Source organism: Colletotrichum aenigma (genome assembly GCF_013390185.1).
Source record: "Colletotrichum aenigma strain Cg56 chromosome Unknown KSG_Cg56_contig03, whole genome shotgun sequence".
Classification (NCBI taxonomy): domain Eukaryota; kingdom Fungi; phylum Ascomycota; class Sordariomycetes; order Glomerellales; family Glomerellaceae; genus Colletotrichum; species Colletotrichum aenigma.
This window is the reverse complement of record NW_023500909.1, coordinates 4,048,766-4,065,151: the sequence shown is the minus strand read 5'-3', so window position 1 is coordinate 4,065,151 and position 16,386 is coordinate 4,048,766. Positions and strand designations below refer to the sequence as shown.

The window sequence follows — 16,386 nt, the reverse complement described above, 5'->3', positions numbered from 1 at the left end:
AGATTGGATCCAGCGGACGGCTTGAGATGGACGCGAATGACACCGTCGGAGCGGTACCTATGGCAAAACACCCGTTTCGCGGCCATACCCAACCCCTCCGACTTGCCGCACCAGCTCACCAAGCTCATCTCTGCGAGGAAAGCCGCGTAGGGTGAGTCAATCTTCTCCCAGTCCGTAGCCCGTTTTCCAGGTATTCGAGTCCGCAGAGAAGGAGTTCCTTGCGGCTCCACAGAGTCTCGCGCATGATTTGCGACTCGGAAAGTGAGAAGGACGAGGTGTCGTTCTTGCTGACGGCGTTCATGATCTCCTGCTTGAGGACTGGCGCGTTGTCCTTGTATTCGCCGCTTTTGGAGATCTCTCCAGGCCAGTTCCCAAATGAGGTTCGAACCCGTATCGTTGTCGGGGCCAGGCGGGAGCATCACGACAGATATCTCACGAGGACAACTAGGACGTCCAGAGCACGAGTCGTAGTGCTAGATGCTCCATTGAATATCTTCTCCCTGAGTGGGTGTGGCCGTTCAGTCGTAATCCTCTCGAACAAGATCCCGCCGTACAGCTTGCGCATGTCAGACAAGGCCCTGATTTTCTCGAGTATACCATCCATTGCTGATGTTGTTCTTTGGAGACAATGGGTGTTTTTTTTTTTTGGGACTGTTTTCTTTTTCTTGTTGCTCTTCTTTCTTCCCTTCGTCTTTTGGGCAGGAGCGTATCTAAGAGGTGAGCCGTGAAAACGTTGTGTTCTGATCAAAGTAGAACGGGCTCCTATTCACCTCGCCCCAGGACCTTCCTTCCTCTTCACTCGCAGTCGATATCCAAAAGACACAGATACTCCCGCCCGGCTGCCACGGGAGGAAAAAAACCAAAAAGGAAATAGTTCGCCAACGCTTCCGTTGGCCGCTGCCTACCTATCTCAAACCCGCCGCCGCTAACTCACGAAATACAACTGTTTCGTCAAAGCTATCCATCTCGCAAAAGTCAGAAGAACGCGACAGCGACAACGGACGACGAAAACAATTACAAACGATAGCAGCGATGGATCCCAATGCGGAGCAGGACAACCAGCCTTCCGGTCGATACCATGCGACGGACTGGAGAAACACCATTACACCCATCGTCACAGCCATCGAGAAGAACGACGGCTTCTCTTACTTCAAGGTCACGGGCCTGCCCTCCGGAAAGATGCGACAAATTGCAAGTGTCGCAAGTCTCGCCACTGAAACACTCGGGAAAAGACCCATCTTCATCGTGCCTACTCGTCTGGAGAGCGAGTTTGTCTGGCTAAATGGAGAGGAAAAGTCGGTTGCTGGCCTTGTGATCACATGAGAAGACATCTTCACAAATGACCGCCAAGAGTTCTTCGAGGCTATGGACGAAGCAGGCACGACCATCATTGTCAAGCTTGATGGCCAGCGCACCCTACACTCAGACTTCGGCCAGGTCGTCATTCGCGACCACATCTACCACCACTTTTTCGAGAAGACCAAGGGCTGGGCTTGCACCCTCGTGGTGATGTCCTCGTTCGGAATGCACAAAGGCCAAGCACTCGGAAGGCTGGCCTTTGAATCCATCGACCTGGGCTACACCTTGGCCGCTTGCGAAGAGGCCGAGGCCAAGCTCGATCTCCCCTTTGAGAGATTTGTGGCCGGAACCGACATTGGACAGGCGACTATCAAGCTAATGCAAAGGGCCATCAGTGAAGGTGAGACGGTCACGATACTATCCTTCGCCACGCTCGAGAACGCCGTCGAGGCCATAATAACGGCGCACGAAGCCGGCTGGCAAGTGTTCCACCTGAAATCGCCTGCAGATCTCAGAAACCTTCAACGCCAATGTCGATTAATCCCACAGAAAACGTCCATGTTCGTGATCTCAGACCTGACCCCGGGCCTGACGACATGCAGCGTGGACCTGCCCAACCTCAGATACATTATCGCCACTGATCGTGCGTGGAGGTTCTACTTCGATGATGACCATTGCCAGACGATGAAAGATATGGTCGGGCTCTCGCGCATGGAACTGTACCATCAGATCGGCTACCTCCGCAAGACAACAGACCCGCGAGCGGTCATTTATGGCGACTTTGACCTTTCCACGGCGCTCAAGACGCGACCCTGGAGACCCGAACCGGCGTCCGAGGACCAGACGCCTTTCGAGTTCCTTTACACTTTTGCCAACATGTGCTCTGACATGGCCATGGAGGATGTTGCGATCGAGATGCCCTACCAATACGACGTGCTCGACCACGTGCACCGAATGCTCACGTTGATGGGTATCCTCGAGGAGGGAACTACGCCGGGTGCCTACAAGGTGAAGGATGGCTGGCCCGAAAAGATTGCCGACTGCCTTGTAGGTGGTGATGCCGAAGTCAACGTCGACTTCTTCTCTGCAGCCATGCTCGCTCAGACTTTCCACGGCTTCGAGAACGGCACACTGGACGAGGACGAGACCAGAGTGCTCATCCGTCTGGCCGCCATCATGGATGTCGCAATATCTTGGACCGCGGACGAAACGAGTCCCCCGTTGATCAAATTCAAAGGCCCGGCCGCATCGTTCAAAGACGAGAGCTTTCCCTTGATCCTTGACGTCTGCGGCGGCATCACCAAGGAGTTGTTCCCGTTCGGAGCCTTGTGGCAGATGCTGGGCATCTGGGACACTTACCGGGTGAAGATGGTAGACTTCATGTCGTTCAACCACGGAGTCAACCGTCTCCTTACAACCGTCCCTGTGAACGATGTCGTGGAGATCAACCCGGGGCTGGCCGAGGAAGTCTACGGACTTGTTCTCGCTATCGAGAAGGCATTGAACATGCAGAGTCAATCCCCCTTTGAAGGGTTGCCTAGTCTCAGTGCCGACAAGGTGCACCATATCGAGGTCACCCTGGCAAGATCTTGTCTGGCCCATCTCGCGTTCTTCACACAGGAGCGTGAAAACGGGGCCTTTGACTACCGCTGCGTCGCGGCCGACTCTCATGTCACCGTGGACAGTCGCAAGCCTAAGCCAGCCTGGAATTGGATTCTCGAGCCAGAAGACTATGGCAAGAAATTCTACCTTTTCTACCACCATTTCAAGTGGGCTGACGACGGGGTGTATGGCGCCATTCATTTGCCAACGGCCATCTCCACGATCGCACTCAAGGAGGCCGTCGGCAATCGGTCGCTTGAAGACTTGGCCTCTCGGTTTCCGCAGGTTGGCATGTTGCACAGAAGACGCATGTAGGCAAATACACTTTTGTTCTTTTCCTCTTCTCGTACTATAGAATTTGTGTGAATGTGAGAGTGTAGTATAATAAAGTCGCGATACGCCGGGATAGGCACCGTGAGACAGCTGTAGTGTAGGCAGAGTCAGTCTCACCCGGTCGACTGGTTGAGATACCAGGGCAAATCTGCAATTGATTCAAACTGCCACGGTCATTCATCTTATCACTGGGGTTGGAAAACCCTGTGGCTGCTCAGCGAACAGTGTCTCCTGCAATTCAAATGTCTTTGCGGTATATAGCGCCCTGTATAGTGTATAGTATCATACATCTGACGTTGGATCAAGTCTTGAAACATCCCATGCTTGCTCTAAACGATGGTGACGAGAAAAACACCGCAAAAGGTCTACAGCTTCGAAGGCTTCGGCACCTTGGGCCTCTGCGTGGGCGTCGCAAGCGGGTCATAGATGGCCAGACCGAGGTTATCCGACGGCGTCGACCCGTGGTTGAAGAGACTGCGCGTGTCAAGAAGCGAGGGGTTGAGCTGGTCGACGCTCGTGCAGCCGATGAGACGCATGTTCATCTCCATCTCGTCGCGAAGCAGCTGCATGGCGCGGTCGACGCCCTCGAACCCGTAGCCGGCCATGGCGTACAGGAACGGCCTGCCGATGCCGACGCCCTTGGCACCGAGGCAGAGAGCCTTGATGATGTCGGTAGCGCGACGGACGCCACCGTCAATGTAAATCTCAATGGCGTTCTCGAGACCCATGCGTCTCAGCACCGGCATTGTCTCGGCCAGCACCTCGACACCGGACCGCGCAAAGTCGAGCTGGCGACCGCCGTGGTTGGACAGGACGACGCCCTGGACGCCGGCCTCGATCGCCTTGATGACGTCCTCGACGCGCTGGACGCCTTTCAGAATGATGGGCATGTTGGTGATAGACTTGAACCAGGGAATGTCCTTCCACGAGAGTGCGGGGTCGATGAAGGACGAGATGGCGCGGGCGGCGCCCTGGGACTGGTCGGTCGCCTGGCCCGACTGGACGTTGGCGCCGGGGTCGGTGAACTTGGAGCGCATGTCCTTCTCGCGGCGGCCGAGCTGCGGGGCGTCGACGGTGATGAAGAGGCCCCTGCAGCCGCGCTTCTCGGCGTGCTCGACAATCTTCTTTGTGATTTCGCGGTCCTTGTTAACGTACAGCTGCAGCCACTGCACCTGGTCGCCCTCGGCGGCGTCCATCATCTCGTCAAAGGCGCACGAGGCCAGCGTCGGGATCATCTGGATGACGTTGTGCTTGCGGGCGGCGCGCGTGAGGAGGACCTCGCCCTCGGGGTGGCCCAGCTTGCCGAGGGCGGTCGCGGTGACGTAGAAGGGCATGTCAACCTTTGTGCCGAACATTGTGGTACTGAAGTCGACTTTTTCGACGTCGACGAGGATCTGCGGGCGGAACCAGATGCGGTGGAAGGCGCTGTGGTTTTCTCGGAGGGTCTGTCGGTCAGTACTAGTCGGTGAAATGCGACGGGCTGCTCACAATCTCATCATCTGCGGCGCTCGAGTAGTACCCCCACGCCGTCTTCTTCATGATCCTGCGCGCGACGGCCTCAAAGTCCATCAGGTTGTAGCACTGAGACAGCAGCGGCTTCTGCTCGACCCTCTCGAGGCGCTCCGCCTCCTCGGGGTCCTCCTCCTTCTCTTCCGCCACCACGGATGTCATGTCGACGGGGCCCAGGTGCTTGGACTGCTCGAGGTACTTGTCCAGCGTGTCTGGCGGGTGGATGGGGTCGAACTCTTCCGTCGCGTCCTTGCCGGCATACTTGAGAATGATCTTGGAGCCGCCGGGGTGTTCTGGAATTGTCAGTTGTGTTTCTGCGGTGTTGGGGGTTACTCACCCGGCAAGAAGTCCGTAACATCGTAGGCTTTGCCCTGTATGCGCGTCAATTGACTGTGTCCTGTTTGACCAGACGCAACCTACGTGAACAATGACCCAACAAGAGTCCGCACTGTTGTGCTTTGCAATCTCGTCGCCGTTCAGCCCCATTTTCGCGATGTCTGCTCTCGGGCGAATGGGAATGTTGTGATTGAGAAGAAAATCCGGGGTAACGGGTAGATCGCTTCTCCACGGGGTAGATGTAAGGATGATTAAGAAGACGCTAAGTGGCCAATTCGCTCCAGTCCAAAAGAATTTCAAATCACACACCGATGACGGACAGGAAAAAAGGGAAAAAAGATGAGGTCGTTCGCGCGCGACAGAAAACGTGTCTAGCAAGCTTGGTCCGAGGACCGGTCTCCAAAAAAAAAAAAAAAAGTCCGTGGTATCGTCTCGAGGAGAGTCTTGGGGGGCGCTTGGAGAAGCCCAGACGGGGTTGGGGCCGGGGGCGAAACCGACGAAAGGTCATCAGCTCGCTCTTCATTGTACCGTCAGACACTGCCGTACCCCACCAAGGATACGACTCTGCGTTAGCGGCCCACCTCGGGTCAATTGGGTGCGGGGTAATAAGTCGGTGACGTTCTGTTCTTCGGTGTAAAGGGACCGCGGCGAAGGTGGTGAACCCGGTCTATCCCCGAATGGCGGATGCCCCGAGGCGCGGATGCGTTCCCGAATCCCACGCGTTCTTATCGGCAAGTCGCGGGATCCCGACAACGGATAGAGGCGGCACGAGGCAGATTCAACTACCGGCATGCAAAGTCAACGTCTATTCGTAATCTGGGTATAAGCTCCTCCAAACTCCTTTGTACATCTCTTCTAGAACACCGAAGGCCTGGGCCCCGAAGATACCATCACTTCAGCTACACTGGACGGCCGCTGCGAACTCTTCCGGCTCGTAAGCCGCCCAAAGAACCCTTCAGACCTCTTTCTCTCGCTGCTCGAGATGCTCGACCGGTCCGTGGTCTCCCGTATCGTGTTGGTATCGATGTGCGTCTGCGGAAAGATACCCCATGTCCCCTTGGCATTCGTCCCAGACCAACACCAGTGATCTTGCCACGCCCCTATACCGCATCAGCTTGCGTCAATATGTAAGAGCGGTTAACTTACAGCTAATATTTGTGATTCTCTCTCCCTGATCAAACTTGAGCCAGTCGCCGCCGTCCTTTGACTTGGGCGCAAACTTCCACCGTGCCACCGCAGAGATGTTACTTGTCGTGTCCATCTTGATCTCCGCCCTGGGTGGCGGCTCCAGCTTCGCCACGTCAACCGGCGCGGAGCCGTAGTTTCCCTCATGCCACGCCATGATCCACTCCCCGTTGTACTTGGCAGGGAATGCCACTCCGCTGAGCCTGGCGCCGTTTGCAAGCTCAAACGCGGGTGTCTGGTCGTACAGCAGCCGCATCCCGTACATCCGCTTCACCGTCTGCGTGGCCGTGGCGTGCGGTAGCTGCGCCAGCTCGAGCTGCTTGTCTGCCAGCGGCGACGGCTTCGGCGGCGCACGGAAGTGCAAATCATAGTTGTTCCGGAGGTTGAATGGGATCTCTGCCTCCTCTACCACAGTGACCCCGGGGACTTGCGGCAGCGGGCGTGGGTGGCGCGCAAGGTGCTCAAACAGCTTCTTCTGGCTAAAAAAGACTGTGGCATCGCACTCTTCGAGGGTACGTTGGGACTGCACGCAAAAGACGCAGCCGTAGAGGGCCTCGTCGGCGCGTTTCGTGGCGATATGACTCTTCTGCAGGAAGCGGACGCGGTAGCCAATCTTGTTCAGCTGGTAGTTGGCTTCCTCTGCGTAGTTGACGTCTGCCTGCATCTGATTAAAGTCGGTCTCGTAGTAGCAGCTTTCGCACTGGGCAACAACGTGCGCGCCGGAGAAGCCCTGTTCGGTTGTTAAAAAGGCCCCTTACTCCTTCGCAGTATACGTACCGGCTTCTTGACTTTCTTGATGCCAGCGCCCCCTCGAATGACCTCCTTGGCCCCGTCGCAGAACCCTTTGTACAGATAGAACGAGCTGCTCAGGCCGATACTACAATCCTTTGGCCGAGCCGACATCATGGATGCGGGCCTGCTGTGGGTTGACTCCGAATCGACCGGTATGGGCGCTTCATAGTCATTCGTAACCAGTGGGACTCGTTCGATGCCTTCGTGGATGCCTGGTGGGAAGTTTGGCGGTATGACTGCGCCTCGAGACAGTGGACTCAGCTGTCCGTCTTGGCCGGACGCCGTTGAAGAGCGATGATCCGTCATGGCGGGGCTTCTCGTCCCCTCTTCCTTCCACCCGTCAAACACTGATCCGTGCATCGACTCCAGCGAGCGTTGCCTCGAGGGATGGGAATGGACGGAGCTGGCTTGTGAGTACCGATGAGGCCGCGGCTGGATCGCGTGGTCCCCCGGAATGGGGGCGCTCAACGTGGATGTCCGCCCACGCGGTGAGAGAGGAGGGGGCCTCATGTCCTGCGGGCTCATGTGGTACCGCTCCTCGTCCGTGAGCAATCTGTCTACGCCGGTTTCCAAGAGGCGACTCGACCTTCTCTCGTACTCGGGGCTGTTGGGCTCGGAGACGGGAGAGCTCATGGTCGACACAGGCGGCCGCCTCTCGATGGTCTCGGTCAAAGTGGCCCCCGTCTCAATGGTTGGAGTCGTCCTCAGATCCCATGGGTTCGTCGGGGGAGGCGGAGGGGGCTCGAGTTCTTCAACCATGGGCTCTGCCTCACTCGGGGGATGAACAATGCCCGAGTCGATTAGGACGACTGGTGTTTGACTCTCTGCGCTGGTCAGACAATGTTGCCTCGCATTTCAATGCCGCTTACCAGTTGTGACGGCCGGTGGTGTCGCGGCGACGGGTGCCGCAGGCGCCTCCAGCTTGAACCTCTTGAGGATCTCGCCAATCTTCACGCCCGACTTCTTGCACAGTTCCCACAGCTCCGTGTACTTGCCCTTGTCGAAGGTGTCTGCTTCCGTGTACTCATCAAAGTCCCAGAGCGTATCGGTCAATTGCAACCTGAACTCGGCAATGTCATCTGTCGCTTGTCAGTATGTTCAGAGCAACACCGGCGAAACACCTACTATTGTCCTTGAGCGCATTCGTGAAAGCGACCTCTGACTCCTTCAGATGGCGTGCGCAGAGCGGCTCAATAATCTTGAGGCATCGCTCGGCACCTTTGACCACCCTCTGGCTCGCAGAGAGCATCTCCTGGTTGTCGCCCGCATTCTCGATCGCCGTGTTTCCCTTTTCGATAATCTCCCTGTACGGCCCCGTCACTAGGTCGGCCACAATATCCATGGTGTTGATCTGTCCTTGGCGGGGTAAGCGTGGTTAGCACGGAGGTTACGCCGGTGCGACACCCTCAGTCATTCGACGTCTTGGACAATCGGCTTTTGATGTTCTGAATGATGTGACGGAGAGTGAAGAGAGATGAAGAAGAATTCGACCAGGCTGTCCTTGAGCTGAGCAGCTAGCTCAGGACCACGAACAAGGACAGCTCCAGGCCGCAGGACGGCACAGCATGGGCAGACATGGTGGGCAATATGCAGGGCGTCTTCGGGGGTCAGACAGCTCCCGAGACACACACCCAGAAAGCCTCAAGCAACGTGCAGGCAGGGTGAACATCGCCCGGGACGAGACTAGTCACTAGACGAACTCGGTATGGGGGGCGATGAGTCCTAGAAGTGCGGAAGGAGACGCGGAAGCAAACGACAGGCTTGGAACCGAGATAGGGCTGTCGATGCCCGTATTTTGGTAAATGATCCAGCGGCCCCGGGGCGTTCTGGGGAGACCCGTTTGAATCCATCGGTGTGGCACATTGCCTGATAAGGTCTCGCGATTGGTGACTCCAAGCGACGGGAATGTCGTGGGCAAGTTCAGCTCGAGGACCAACAGCGCTAAAAGCCACCTCAACATAGTACGTACCCCTAGCGCACGTCAGGCAGACCAGCTAGCGAGGGGCGCAGCTCAATAATGCGTCCAGATGGATTGCCTCCCCTCCATCATCTGGAAGTGGACAATCACTGCAACCCGTTTAAGCCTCTCGGTATGCCTTGCGGGCGCATATCTGGCGGATCGGTCATCTGCCAATTGCTCAAATTGACCGTCGGTCACCCTTTCAGTCACCGATCATGAAGTCCAAGAAATCGAATTGATTACTCCTAGAAACGAACGCCCCAAATGCCCGCAGTTTTCAAAGCCTCCGCTAAAAGTACACACCAACGCAGGTTGTCATGTTCTCGTGATTGGGCAAGTGCCCATGTATCCCGTCGTGTCGTCGTGACGCCCTCACGCCTTGGTCGTGTTGCCGGAAGTGCTCTGTGACAGAGGTTAGTTCGCCACAACTACAGCCTTCCAGCCATGCTCACCTGTGCGATCAAGCTCCTGCCGATCTGAATGGTCTCGCCCATACCGCGCTGTCTGCGCCAGAAGCTACTCATTGTTAGTGACTTGAGCGGATTTGACACTCGAAAGACTCACGCTTCCTCTGGGCCTCCGTGGCCCTGAGTGGAAATCCTGCGAGCCTCCTCCTCCAACGCTTGGAGGGTAATCTCCTCAGTCTTCTCAATACCAGGCGTGGCAGCTTGGTCGGAAACACCCTGGCCCAGATTCTGTTCAAGGAGCCTCTTCTTCACCAGGAAGCGCTCCTTCCTCTCCTGCTGCAGTCCGGGGCTGTCCAGCTTCTTAAACGCCAGACGAACGAGGAACTGCGCGGCAAAGTAAAAGTGCTCAGCAAGGAGAATGCTGAGGAGCAAACCCCAGGCCTTGATGCTTGACGGTGTTCCACGCGGCCCGTCGCCGTTGGCACTGCAGAGGAAAACGATGGACGCGCTGGTGATGCTGCCCAACCAGGAGAGGAACCCGAGAGCGTTGAGCCAAGGTCCGATCGAGTCCGCACGCCACGGGATGGGACGTCTGCTACTGATAGCAATCTTGACAGCATCGGACCGCATCTCGACCCAGTTGTTGACCAAGAAGCAGCAAGCTGTCAGGGGCCACGCGACCGAGAAGAGGGAGAGATATCCAAACTGAATGACCATCTCGCGGTAGTCGCTGGTAACATCATACGTCTCGAGCTCGACCTCGTTTCGCACTCTCTCCAAAAAGGCGGCCTCTTCAGCGGGGTCCTTGATCTTGGCAGCATCGTCCTCCTTGGCCATCTTGGACTGCACCTCGCGAACCTCCTGGAACACCTGGCGTTTGACGTACGGCACGATGACTTCGGTGGCGAAGTTGACGACCTGGGCGGTCACGGTGAAGTAGAACATTTGCTTGCTGATGCGCTCGGGGTTGATGACAAACTCCTGGGTCTGGAAGCTGACATCCTTGGGAGTGAGCATCTGGGCGGTGGACCGCCAGAAGTTGAGGAACGGGGTGAGCCGGTCTCCAAACGGGAGGTAGACGAATGCTGTAAAGAAGAGTGCCATGTACGAGGTCAGGAAGTTGAGAACGAACTCCTTCTGAACCAGGGCGGCGTGGTGGGCTGGGAGCTGTCAGTTGTGTCGCATTAGGGGAGACGCAACACTTACCGTCAATGGTCTCGTAGTTCTCCATCTCCGTCAGACGGTTGGCGAACTTGGTAAGGACGGTGGAGAAGGTGGGCGTCATTACGACCAAGATGATGGTTGGGAGAAAGCCCTGGATGGTTAGCTTGAGACTTGCCGAGACTGGCATTAGACATACCAGATACGCCTGGAACGGGCCGTTGTAAACCTCATTGATGAAGATCTCCAGCGAGTTGCATGTCACGATGAGAGAGCCAAGCACCACGATGCAGGCCGCGGCGAAGGGAATCTGGAGAAGCTGCGTCTGGAGGCGCTTGATGGGCGAGTAGATCTTGACGGCTTCTCCGGTGATGGGGTCCTCGGCCTGGCGCTCGTACTCAAACTGCGGCCTCGGGTGCTGGATGTTGGATACGCCACGGACGCCCCACTCGACGGCTAGGTCGACCTCCTTCTTCTTCCAGAACTCGAAGAAAATGACGGACCACAGGCAGCTCGCCAGAGCGTACAGCCAGGAGAACTGGCCGAGGAACATCCAGGCCGCGAAGCCGCCGGCGGCGGGGAAGACGAGGAACTTGAAGTAGGACTGCATGAACGCAAAGTAGAAGGCGACGTTCTCGCCAAACTTATCGCGGATCTCGTCGAGGTCGGTGTCGTCGGTCTGGCCCTTGGTGCTCACCTTCTTAATCCACTGCCTGTTGAAGACGTGGTTGTGCAGGGGAAAGACGCAGTCCACATGCTTCCAGCGGCCGGACTGGGGCGTGATGCCGGCGCCGCCCTCGTTCTTGGGCTTGATGATAAGGAGATATACCAGACGCAGGCGCTCGGCGTCCGAGACAGGCTCATCGCGGAGGGCCTGGGAGAGGTCGGAGTCGGGACCGACGGTGCGGGCGCCGTGCAGCCAGTCCTGCAGTCGGGAGCGATAGACCTGGTCGGCGAGGAACTTGTCGGAGGCGATCTTGACAAAGATGAGCAGGGAGTGCTTGTCGCCCCTGCGGACCTCGGTGGTCAGTCCCACGCTCGTCAAGCCCTCAATGAGCTGGACAAAGTTGGCTTCGGCTTCGGTTCTCTCTGTCGCGCTGTTAGGTGGTGGCTTCCCTCGAAACTGCAAGACCAATCGCACCTTCCTGGGGAATCTTGTAGTTGATCACATAGTCGACGCCAAAGTTGGAATCCAACCCGGCCGTGTCCTTGTTGCTGTACAGGTCCCTGATGCTCGCCATGGCTGCGTCAGAGGTTCGTCCCAAGCTCTCGAGCTTGAGCACGGGTAACGGGTAGGTGGTGGTTGGACTGCAAAGATGGGACGCAATCCCTTGGAGGGCTATTAAGACGGTTGATGGCGAGACCAAGGTGTTTTAAGCAGGTTCACAAAAGACAGCCAGTGGCTGAAGTAATGATGGGACGATGTCTCGCTCGGCAGGTTTTCTTGGAGGAGCAAAGCTTGGGCGCGCGGAAAGGGTCAAGAAAACGTCACGTCACCGCGCAGGGCCCGTCCTTCCAGCCCGACTAGGAGGTCAGCTTTCCAGGGAACAAGCTCCAGCCCCCGGCGCGTCTAGAGCCAGTTGATCCCAGTGGCATGCCGTCGCCATTTCCAGGTTTGGGATAGATGGTGGCACATTGAAGGGTGGCCTGTGCTGCCCCGGCCACTCCCACCAGCCAGACCCCCAGTATCGAGTACGTGCCAGCTGTCGGCCGGTCCTCGACCCCCTCCTCGCTGTGCGACGAACAGCTGCCACGCTAAACCAATGGATTGGCGGTGGTGGTGGTGCTGTCATCGGTGGGGTTTCAGCTCGGGCAGCTGCTGGGAGCTCCTCGTCCCATGTGAAGATCTCAACCACTCTCACCGTATGCCTCACCTCAGTCCTTTCCGCAGCACAGCACGCACCCGCATGGATCCCGTATAACCCCAATCAATCACCTCCCGACACCCAGGCAAGGCATCTGAAGCTGCAGACCAGCCCGTCGCCTCAAATGACTCTCCTCACAGCCCTCGGCCTTCGCCGCAAAAACGACTGGGAGCCCCCAACACTCCTCGACTCCCTCCTCATTTCCCCTCTCCACCTACTCGTCACGATAATATACAGCATTCTCCTCTTCCTCCGCGGCCGCCCCTTTAGACCGCCCCGCGACAAGCCCGCCATCCGCGTCGTCTGCCTCTCCGACACCCACGACCACATAAACGTCCGCGTTCCCCCGGGCGACCTACTCATCCACGCGGGAGACCTCACCAATGCCGGCACGGCCGACGACATTCAAGCGCAGCTCGACTGGCTCGCCTCTTTCCCCCACCAGCACAAGATCCTTGTCTGCGGCAACCACGACAGCTTCTTCGACCTGAGCGCCCGCCGCCCCGAGGACCGTGGCAAGACGCTCGACTTCAAGGGCATCCGCTACCTGGTGCACGATGCCGTGACGCTGGAGTTCAAGGGCGGCCGCCGTCTGAAAATCTACGGATCTCCTGATATCCCCGCGTGTGGCGGCCCCGAGATGGCTTTCCAATATGACCGCGCCTCGCCGCCGTGGGCGAACACTGTCCCAATTGACACTGACATTCTCGTTACGCACGCTCCTCCGGTATGTCGCCTTCTCTGTCGGTCTTGCTCCCTCTGACAAGCAGCAGAAGCACCACCTGGACCTTGGTCTAGGCTGTGCCGGTCTCCTGGAGGAAGTTTGGCGAGTACGGCCGAAGCTTCACGTCTTTGGCCACGTACATTGGGGCCATGGCCGCCAGACCGTACACTTTGACGACTGCCAGCGAGCCTACGAGACCCTCATCGCCCAGCCTCCGCGGGGACTTGTCCGTGACTTCTTCCCGCACTCCGGCTGGCTGGGCGCTCTGCGTGTGCTCGGCTACGGCATACACGGCGTGATATGGAAATGGCTCATGATTGGGCCCGGCGGCAACACCAGCAGCCTCATGGTGAACGCGGCGCAGATGTACGGCAACACGGGACGACTCGGGAATCCGGTGGAGGTGGTAGATCTATGACAAATATTGTCGTGCGTTGTATTCTAGCAGTACGTGCGCCCGTTGCGCTGGTGTGGTATCATGGTGATGTCTATGCTAATGAACGTGGTATAGTAAAAAGCTTAAAAGAAATCCAAATGCTCCGCCAAATGCACCGGGACCAGCCCCACCCGTCCGACGATGATGCCGTATTATTAAACAAACATCAGCACGGAGCAGATCGCCCCGACTGCGACTCCCACGCATGCAGACCAGCCGAGACGCCGGCCTGGCCCCGAGTTGATCGGCACCATCGACGGCTGAGGTGTGCTTCCGCTTCCAGGCGCTCCTCCACTTCCAGGTGCGCCTCCACTTCCAGACGATCCTCCGGCTCCCCCAGCTCCTCCAGCGAGAGCTGATGTCGTCACTGGGCTGGCGGTAGGATAGTATCCAGTTGCGGCTGTCGTGACCGATGCTGCCGCAATCTGCAGAGGGATGGTGATGGTGGCCTGGTTTTCTCCGTGAGCGCCACAGGCATTGCAAGACACCACTGTGGTGGTCATTGGCACGATGATGACATTTGGCTGCCCGTCTCCGGCGCAGTACTTGTTGCAGCCGGGGACGAGGATGGTCGTCACGTGTTCAGTAGGCGCCATTGAGCCGTCGACAACAGTGGTGTAGGTCACGGTTGTCACCACGGTCGAGGTCGACGGGACGTGAGGCTCGGAATCGCCCAGGGGTGGCGCGGGGGGAGGCGTCTGGTCGCTGACGCGGCCGTAGACGGTGAGGAGGTAGTTGGCCGGTGCGGCGCGACGATGAAGGAACATGAGACGGGACGGAGCCGGTGAGACATTCGCGTTTCCGCCGCAGAACTGCGTGCTGTTTCCAGGGCAAGGGATATTGCAGCGTGCGCGTTCGGCCTCGGCTCTAGTACTGGGGTCGAGCTCATCTGCGCAGAAGCACTCGCTTTACATTCTGTCAGAAGCAGACACATTCATCTGGGAAAGGGGCACGCACTTTTGGTGGACGCCGGCATACTTGCTCGGCGTGCACAGATCAACGCACTTTTGCAGCGTCATATCCGTCGCCGACGCCTTTGCTGTGAACGTGCTGAAGCCCGTTGCCGAGCCGAAACAGCCCAGGAAAGCGTATCCGTCAATGGTCGCCGGCTCGCGCTCAGGGACGAGCGGGTCAGTCGACGGGCTTGGCGGGGCCGTAGAGACCGCAGCAGACGGGAGAGTGGTTGAGATGAGCGCCGTGCTGTTGTGGCTCATGGTGGCGGGGTTCGGTACCGTTGTGAAGACGGTGGACGTGGTCTTGACAGTCGTGGTCGTGGTCGGCTCAGGGGTGCTGGTTGTAGTGTTGCCCAGGCCCAGCTGGTAGACGTCAATGTAGTTGACCTCCCAGTACCTGCCGCAGTCAGTCTCTGGCCTTGCGAGTGGCGTTTGTACTTACGCGCTCGTAAACGCACTGGGGTTGTTCGCGACGTATTCGTTGCATGTAGGGGCGACCTGGTTGCAAGTGTCACTGGCTTGGCCCCAGATGTTGCCGGCGTAGTCACCGCAAAAGTTCTACACAGTCAGCCTCAACACTCAGCAGCCATGTTCACGCGTCTACTCACCGTCTGGATCACAATGCTCATATCTTTAAAGTACTTGTCAACCTCGCAGGTCGACGTCCCAAACAGCGCTGTCGGCAGACCCCACCCGGACGGATCGGGCTTCTTGGACAAGATGTCGGCGGGGATGCTCTGCCTCGGCCAGTGCCAGACGCTGATGGCATCGTCCGTCCACTCGAGCGCGTACACGCCTCCGCCGACGGCGTTGAAAGGGTCTCCGTATGTGTGCGTGTCCGAGGTGGGGGGAACATAGTTGCAGCCGGCGTTGTTGGTCGTCTGTCACGGTCAGCGGGAGCACTGCATCAGACCTGTGGGAGCATACCCCTGGGCTTTCGCAGTCGGTGAGAAGGGTCTGGCCGCTGACGGCTGGGTTGTTGGGCAGGGTGCAGCCCGATGTTCTGCGCCATGTCAGCCCCGTCTCGACGATGCCACGGCGAGACTTACGTGTGTCCGGAGATGACGTTCACGGTCGCCTGGTTCGCGCCCTCGATAATGTCAATCTCTCCGCTAGCAGGCCAGTCGGGCCCGTACATCCAGACTGCGGCTCGTCAGCTTTCAACTCGGCACGACACTCGATAATTGCATACAAGCGGGCCACAGTCCGCACACTGACGGGGGCATATGCGCAAAGTCCCCGATGAAGAGACCGCCGTTGTAGACCTGCTTGCTCTCCAGCCTCACGCTGGGCCGGCCTTCGCTGAGTGCGTAGACATTTGTGTCGTCCACACCGAGGGTCACGGCCTGCGTGTCGGGGTTGATTGAGTACAGGCCTTTGGCGAGGGCGTCCGGCTGGGTCTGGTATCTGTGGAAGGGAAGGCTTAGCAGGCGTCTTCGTGAAGTCTCTCGAGGGCTTCATTACCGTACGAAGCCGTTGGACGGATCGGCATAATTGATCCAGTTGAAATCAGACACGAAATTGCCGCCAAAGTACGAATGCGACAGGCTGTATGCCATGCTTCCTTTCTTTTCCTTCTTCGCTGATCCTGCGTGCTACCTTTTCCAAACAGAGAGTGTGTATAAGTGACCGACACCGCCACCGAGAAACAAGAGAGGGTGTGATACGAGACAGGCAACGAAAGACTGACGATAGTACGAGCTCGTAGAGAGAGTGCAATGAGACCAATAAGTCTTCCCCTCGCAAAGGGCAGCCTCGCGGCGGCATCCTTATATCGCCAGCCCAATATCCCTTACACTGGCGCATCACCATCGCCAACTCTCA

The 16,386-nt window shown here is 57.8% G+C and overlaps 5 protein-coding genes across 5 annotated transcripts; 2 read left to right on the top strand and 3 right to left on the bottom strand.

Annotated features, from left to right (window-relative positions):
• Window positions 1–1,032: 1,032 nt before the first annotated feature.
• On the top strand, window positions 1,033–3,216 carry CGCA056_v005049 (uncharacterized protein; the record flags this gene model as incomplete). Its single annotated transcript, XM_037320304.1, has 2 exons — window positions 1,033–1,299; window positions 1,354–3,216. 2 exons carry the CDS (start codon window positions 1,033–1,035, stop codon window positions 3,214–3,216), a joined length of 2,130 nt encoding a protein of 709 aa, XP_037181761.1.
• A 383-nt stretch (window positions 3,217–3,599) lies between these two features.
• On the bottom strand, window positions 3,600–5,229 carry CGCA056_v005048 (Cytochrome b2; the record flags this gene model as incomplete). Its single annotated transcript, XM_037320303.1, has 4 exons — window positions 3,600–4,679; window positions 4,723–5,036; window positions 5,081–5,114; window positions 5,164–5,229. The coding sequence occupies 4 exons, from the start codon at window positions 5,227–5,229 to the stop codon at window positions 3,600–3,602; spliced, it is 1,494 nt and encodes a 497-aa protein (XP_037181760.1).
• A 705-nt stretch (window positions 5,230–5,934) lies between these two features.
• Window positions 5,935–8,398, bottom strand: CGCA056_v005047 (uncharacterized protein; the record flags this gene model as incomplete). The annotated part of the gene is made up of 5 exons (XM_037320302.1): window positions 5,935–6,179; window positions 6,226–6,994; window positions 7,042–7,880; window positions 7,926–8,135; window positions 8,182–8,398. 5 exons carry the CDS (start codon window positions 8,396–8,398, stop codon window positions 5,935–5,937), a joined length of 2,280 nt encoding a protein of 759 aa, XP_037180801.1.
• A 4,175-nt stretch (window positions 8,399–12,573) lies between these two features.
• rglC-3 (putative rhamnogalacturonate lyase C) lies at window positions 12,574–13,591 on the top strand (the record flags this gene model as incomplete). The annotated part of the gene is made up of 2 exons (XM_037320301.1): window positions 12,574–13,176; window positions 13,223–13,591. 2 exons carry the CDS (start codon window positions 12,574–12,576, stop codon window positions 13,589–13,591), a joined length of 972 nt encoding a protein of 323 aa, XP_037182287.1.
• A 173-nt stretch (window positions 13,592–13,764) lies between these two features.
• Window positions 13,765–16,121, bottom strand: CGCA056_v005045 (Endo-1,3(4)-beta-glucanase; the record flags this gene model as incomplete). The annotated part of the gene is made up of 8 exons (XM_037320300.1): window positions 13,765–14,515; window positions 14,567–14,959; window positions 15,005–15,120; window positions 15,171–15,443; window positions 15,490–15,565; window positions 15,612–15,705; window positions 15,755–15,969; window positions 16,027–16,121. The coding sequence occupies 8 exons, from the start codon at window positions 16,119–16,121 to the stop codon at window positions 13,765–13,767; spliced, it is 2,013 nt and encodes a 670-aa protein (XP_037181767.1).
• Between the last annotated feature and the right edge of the window lie 265 nt (window positions 16,122–16,386).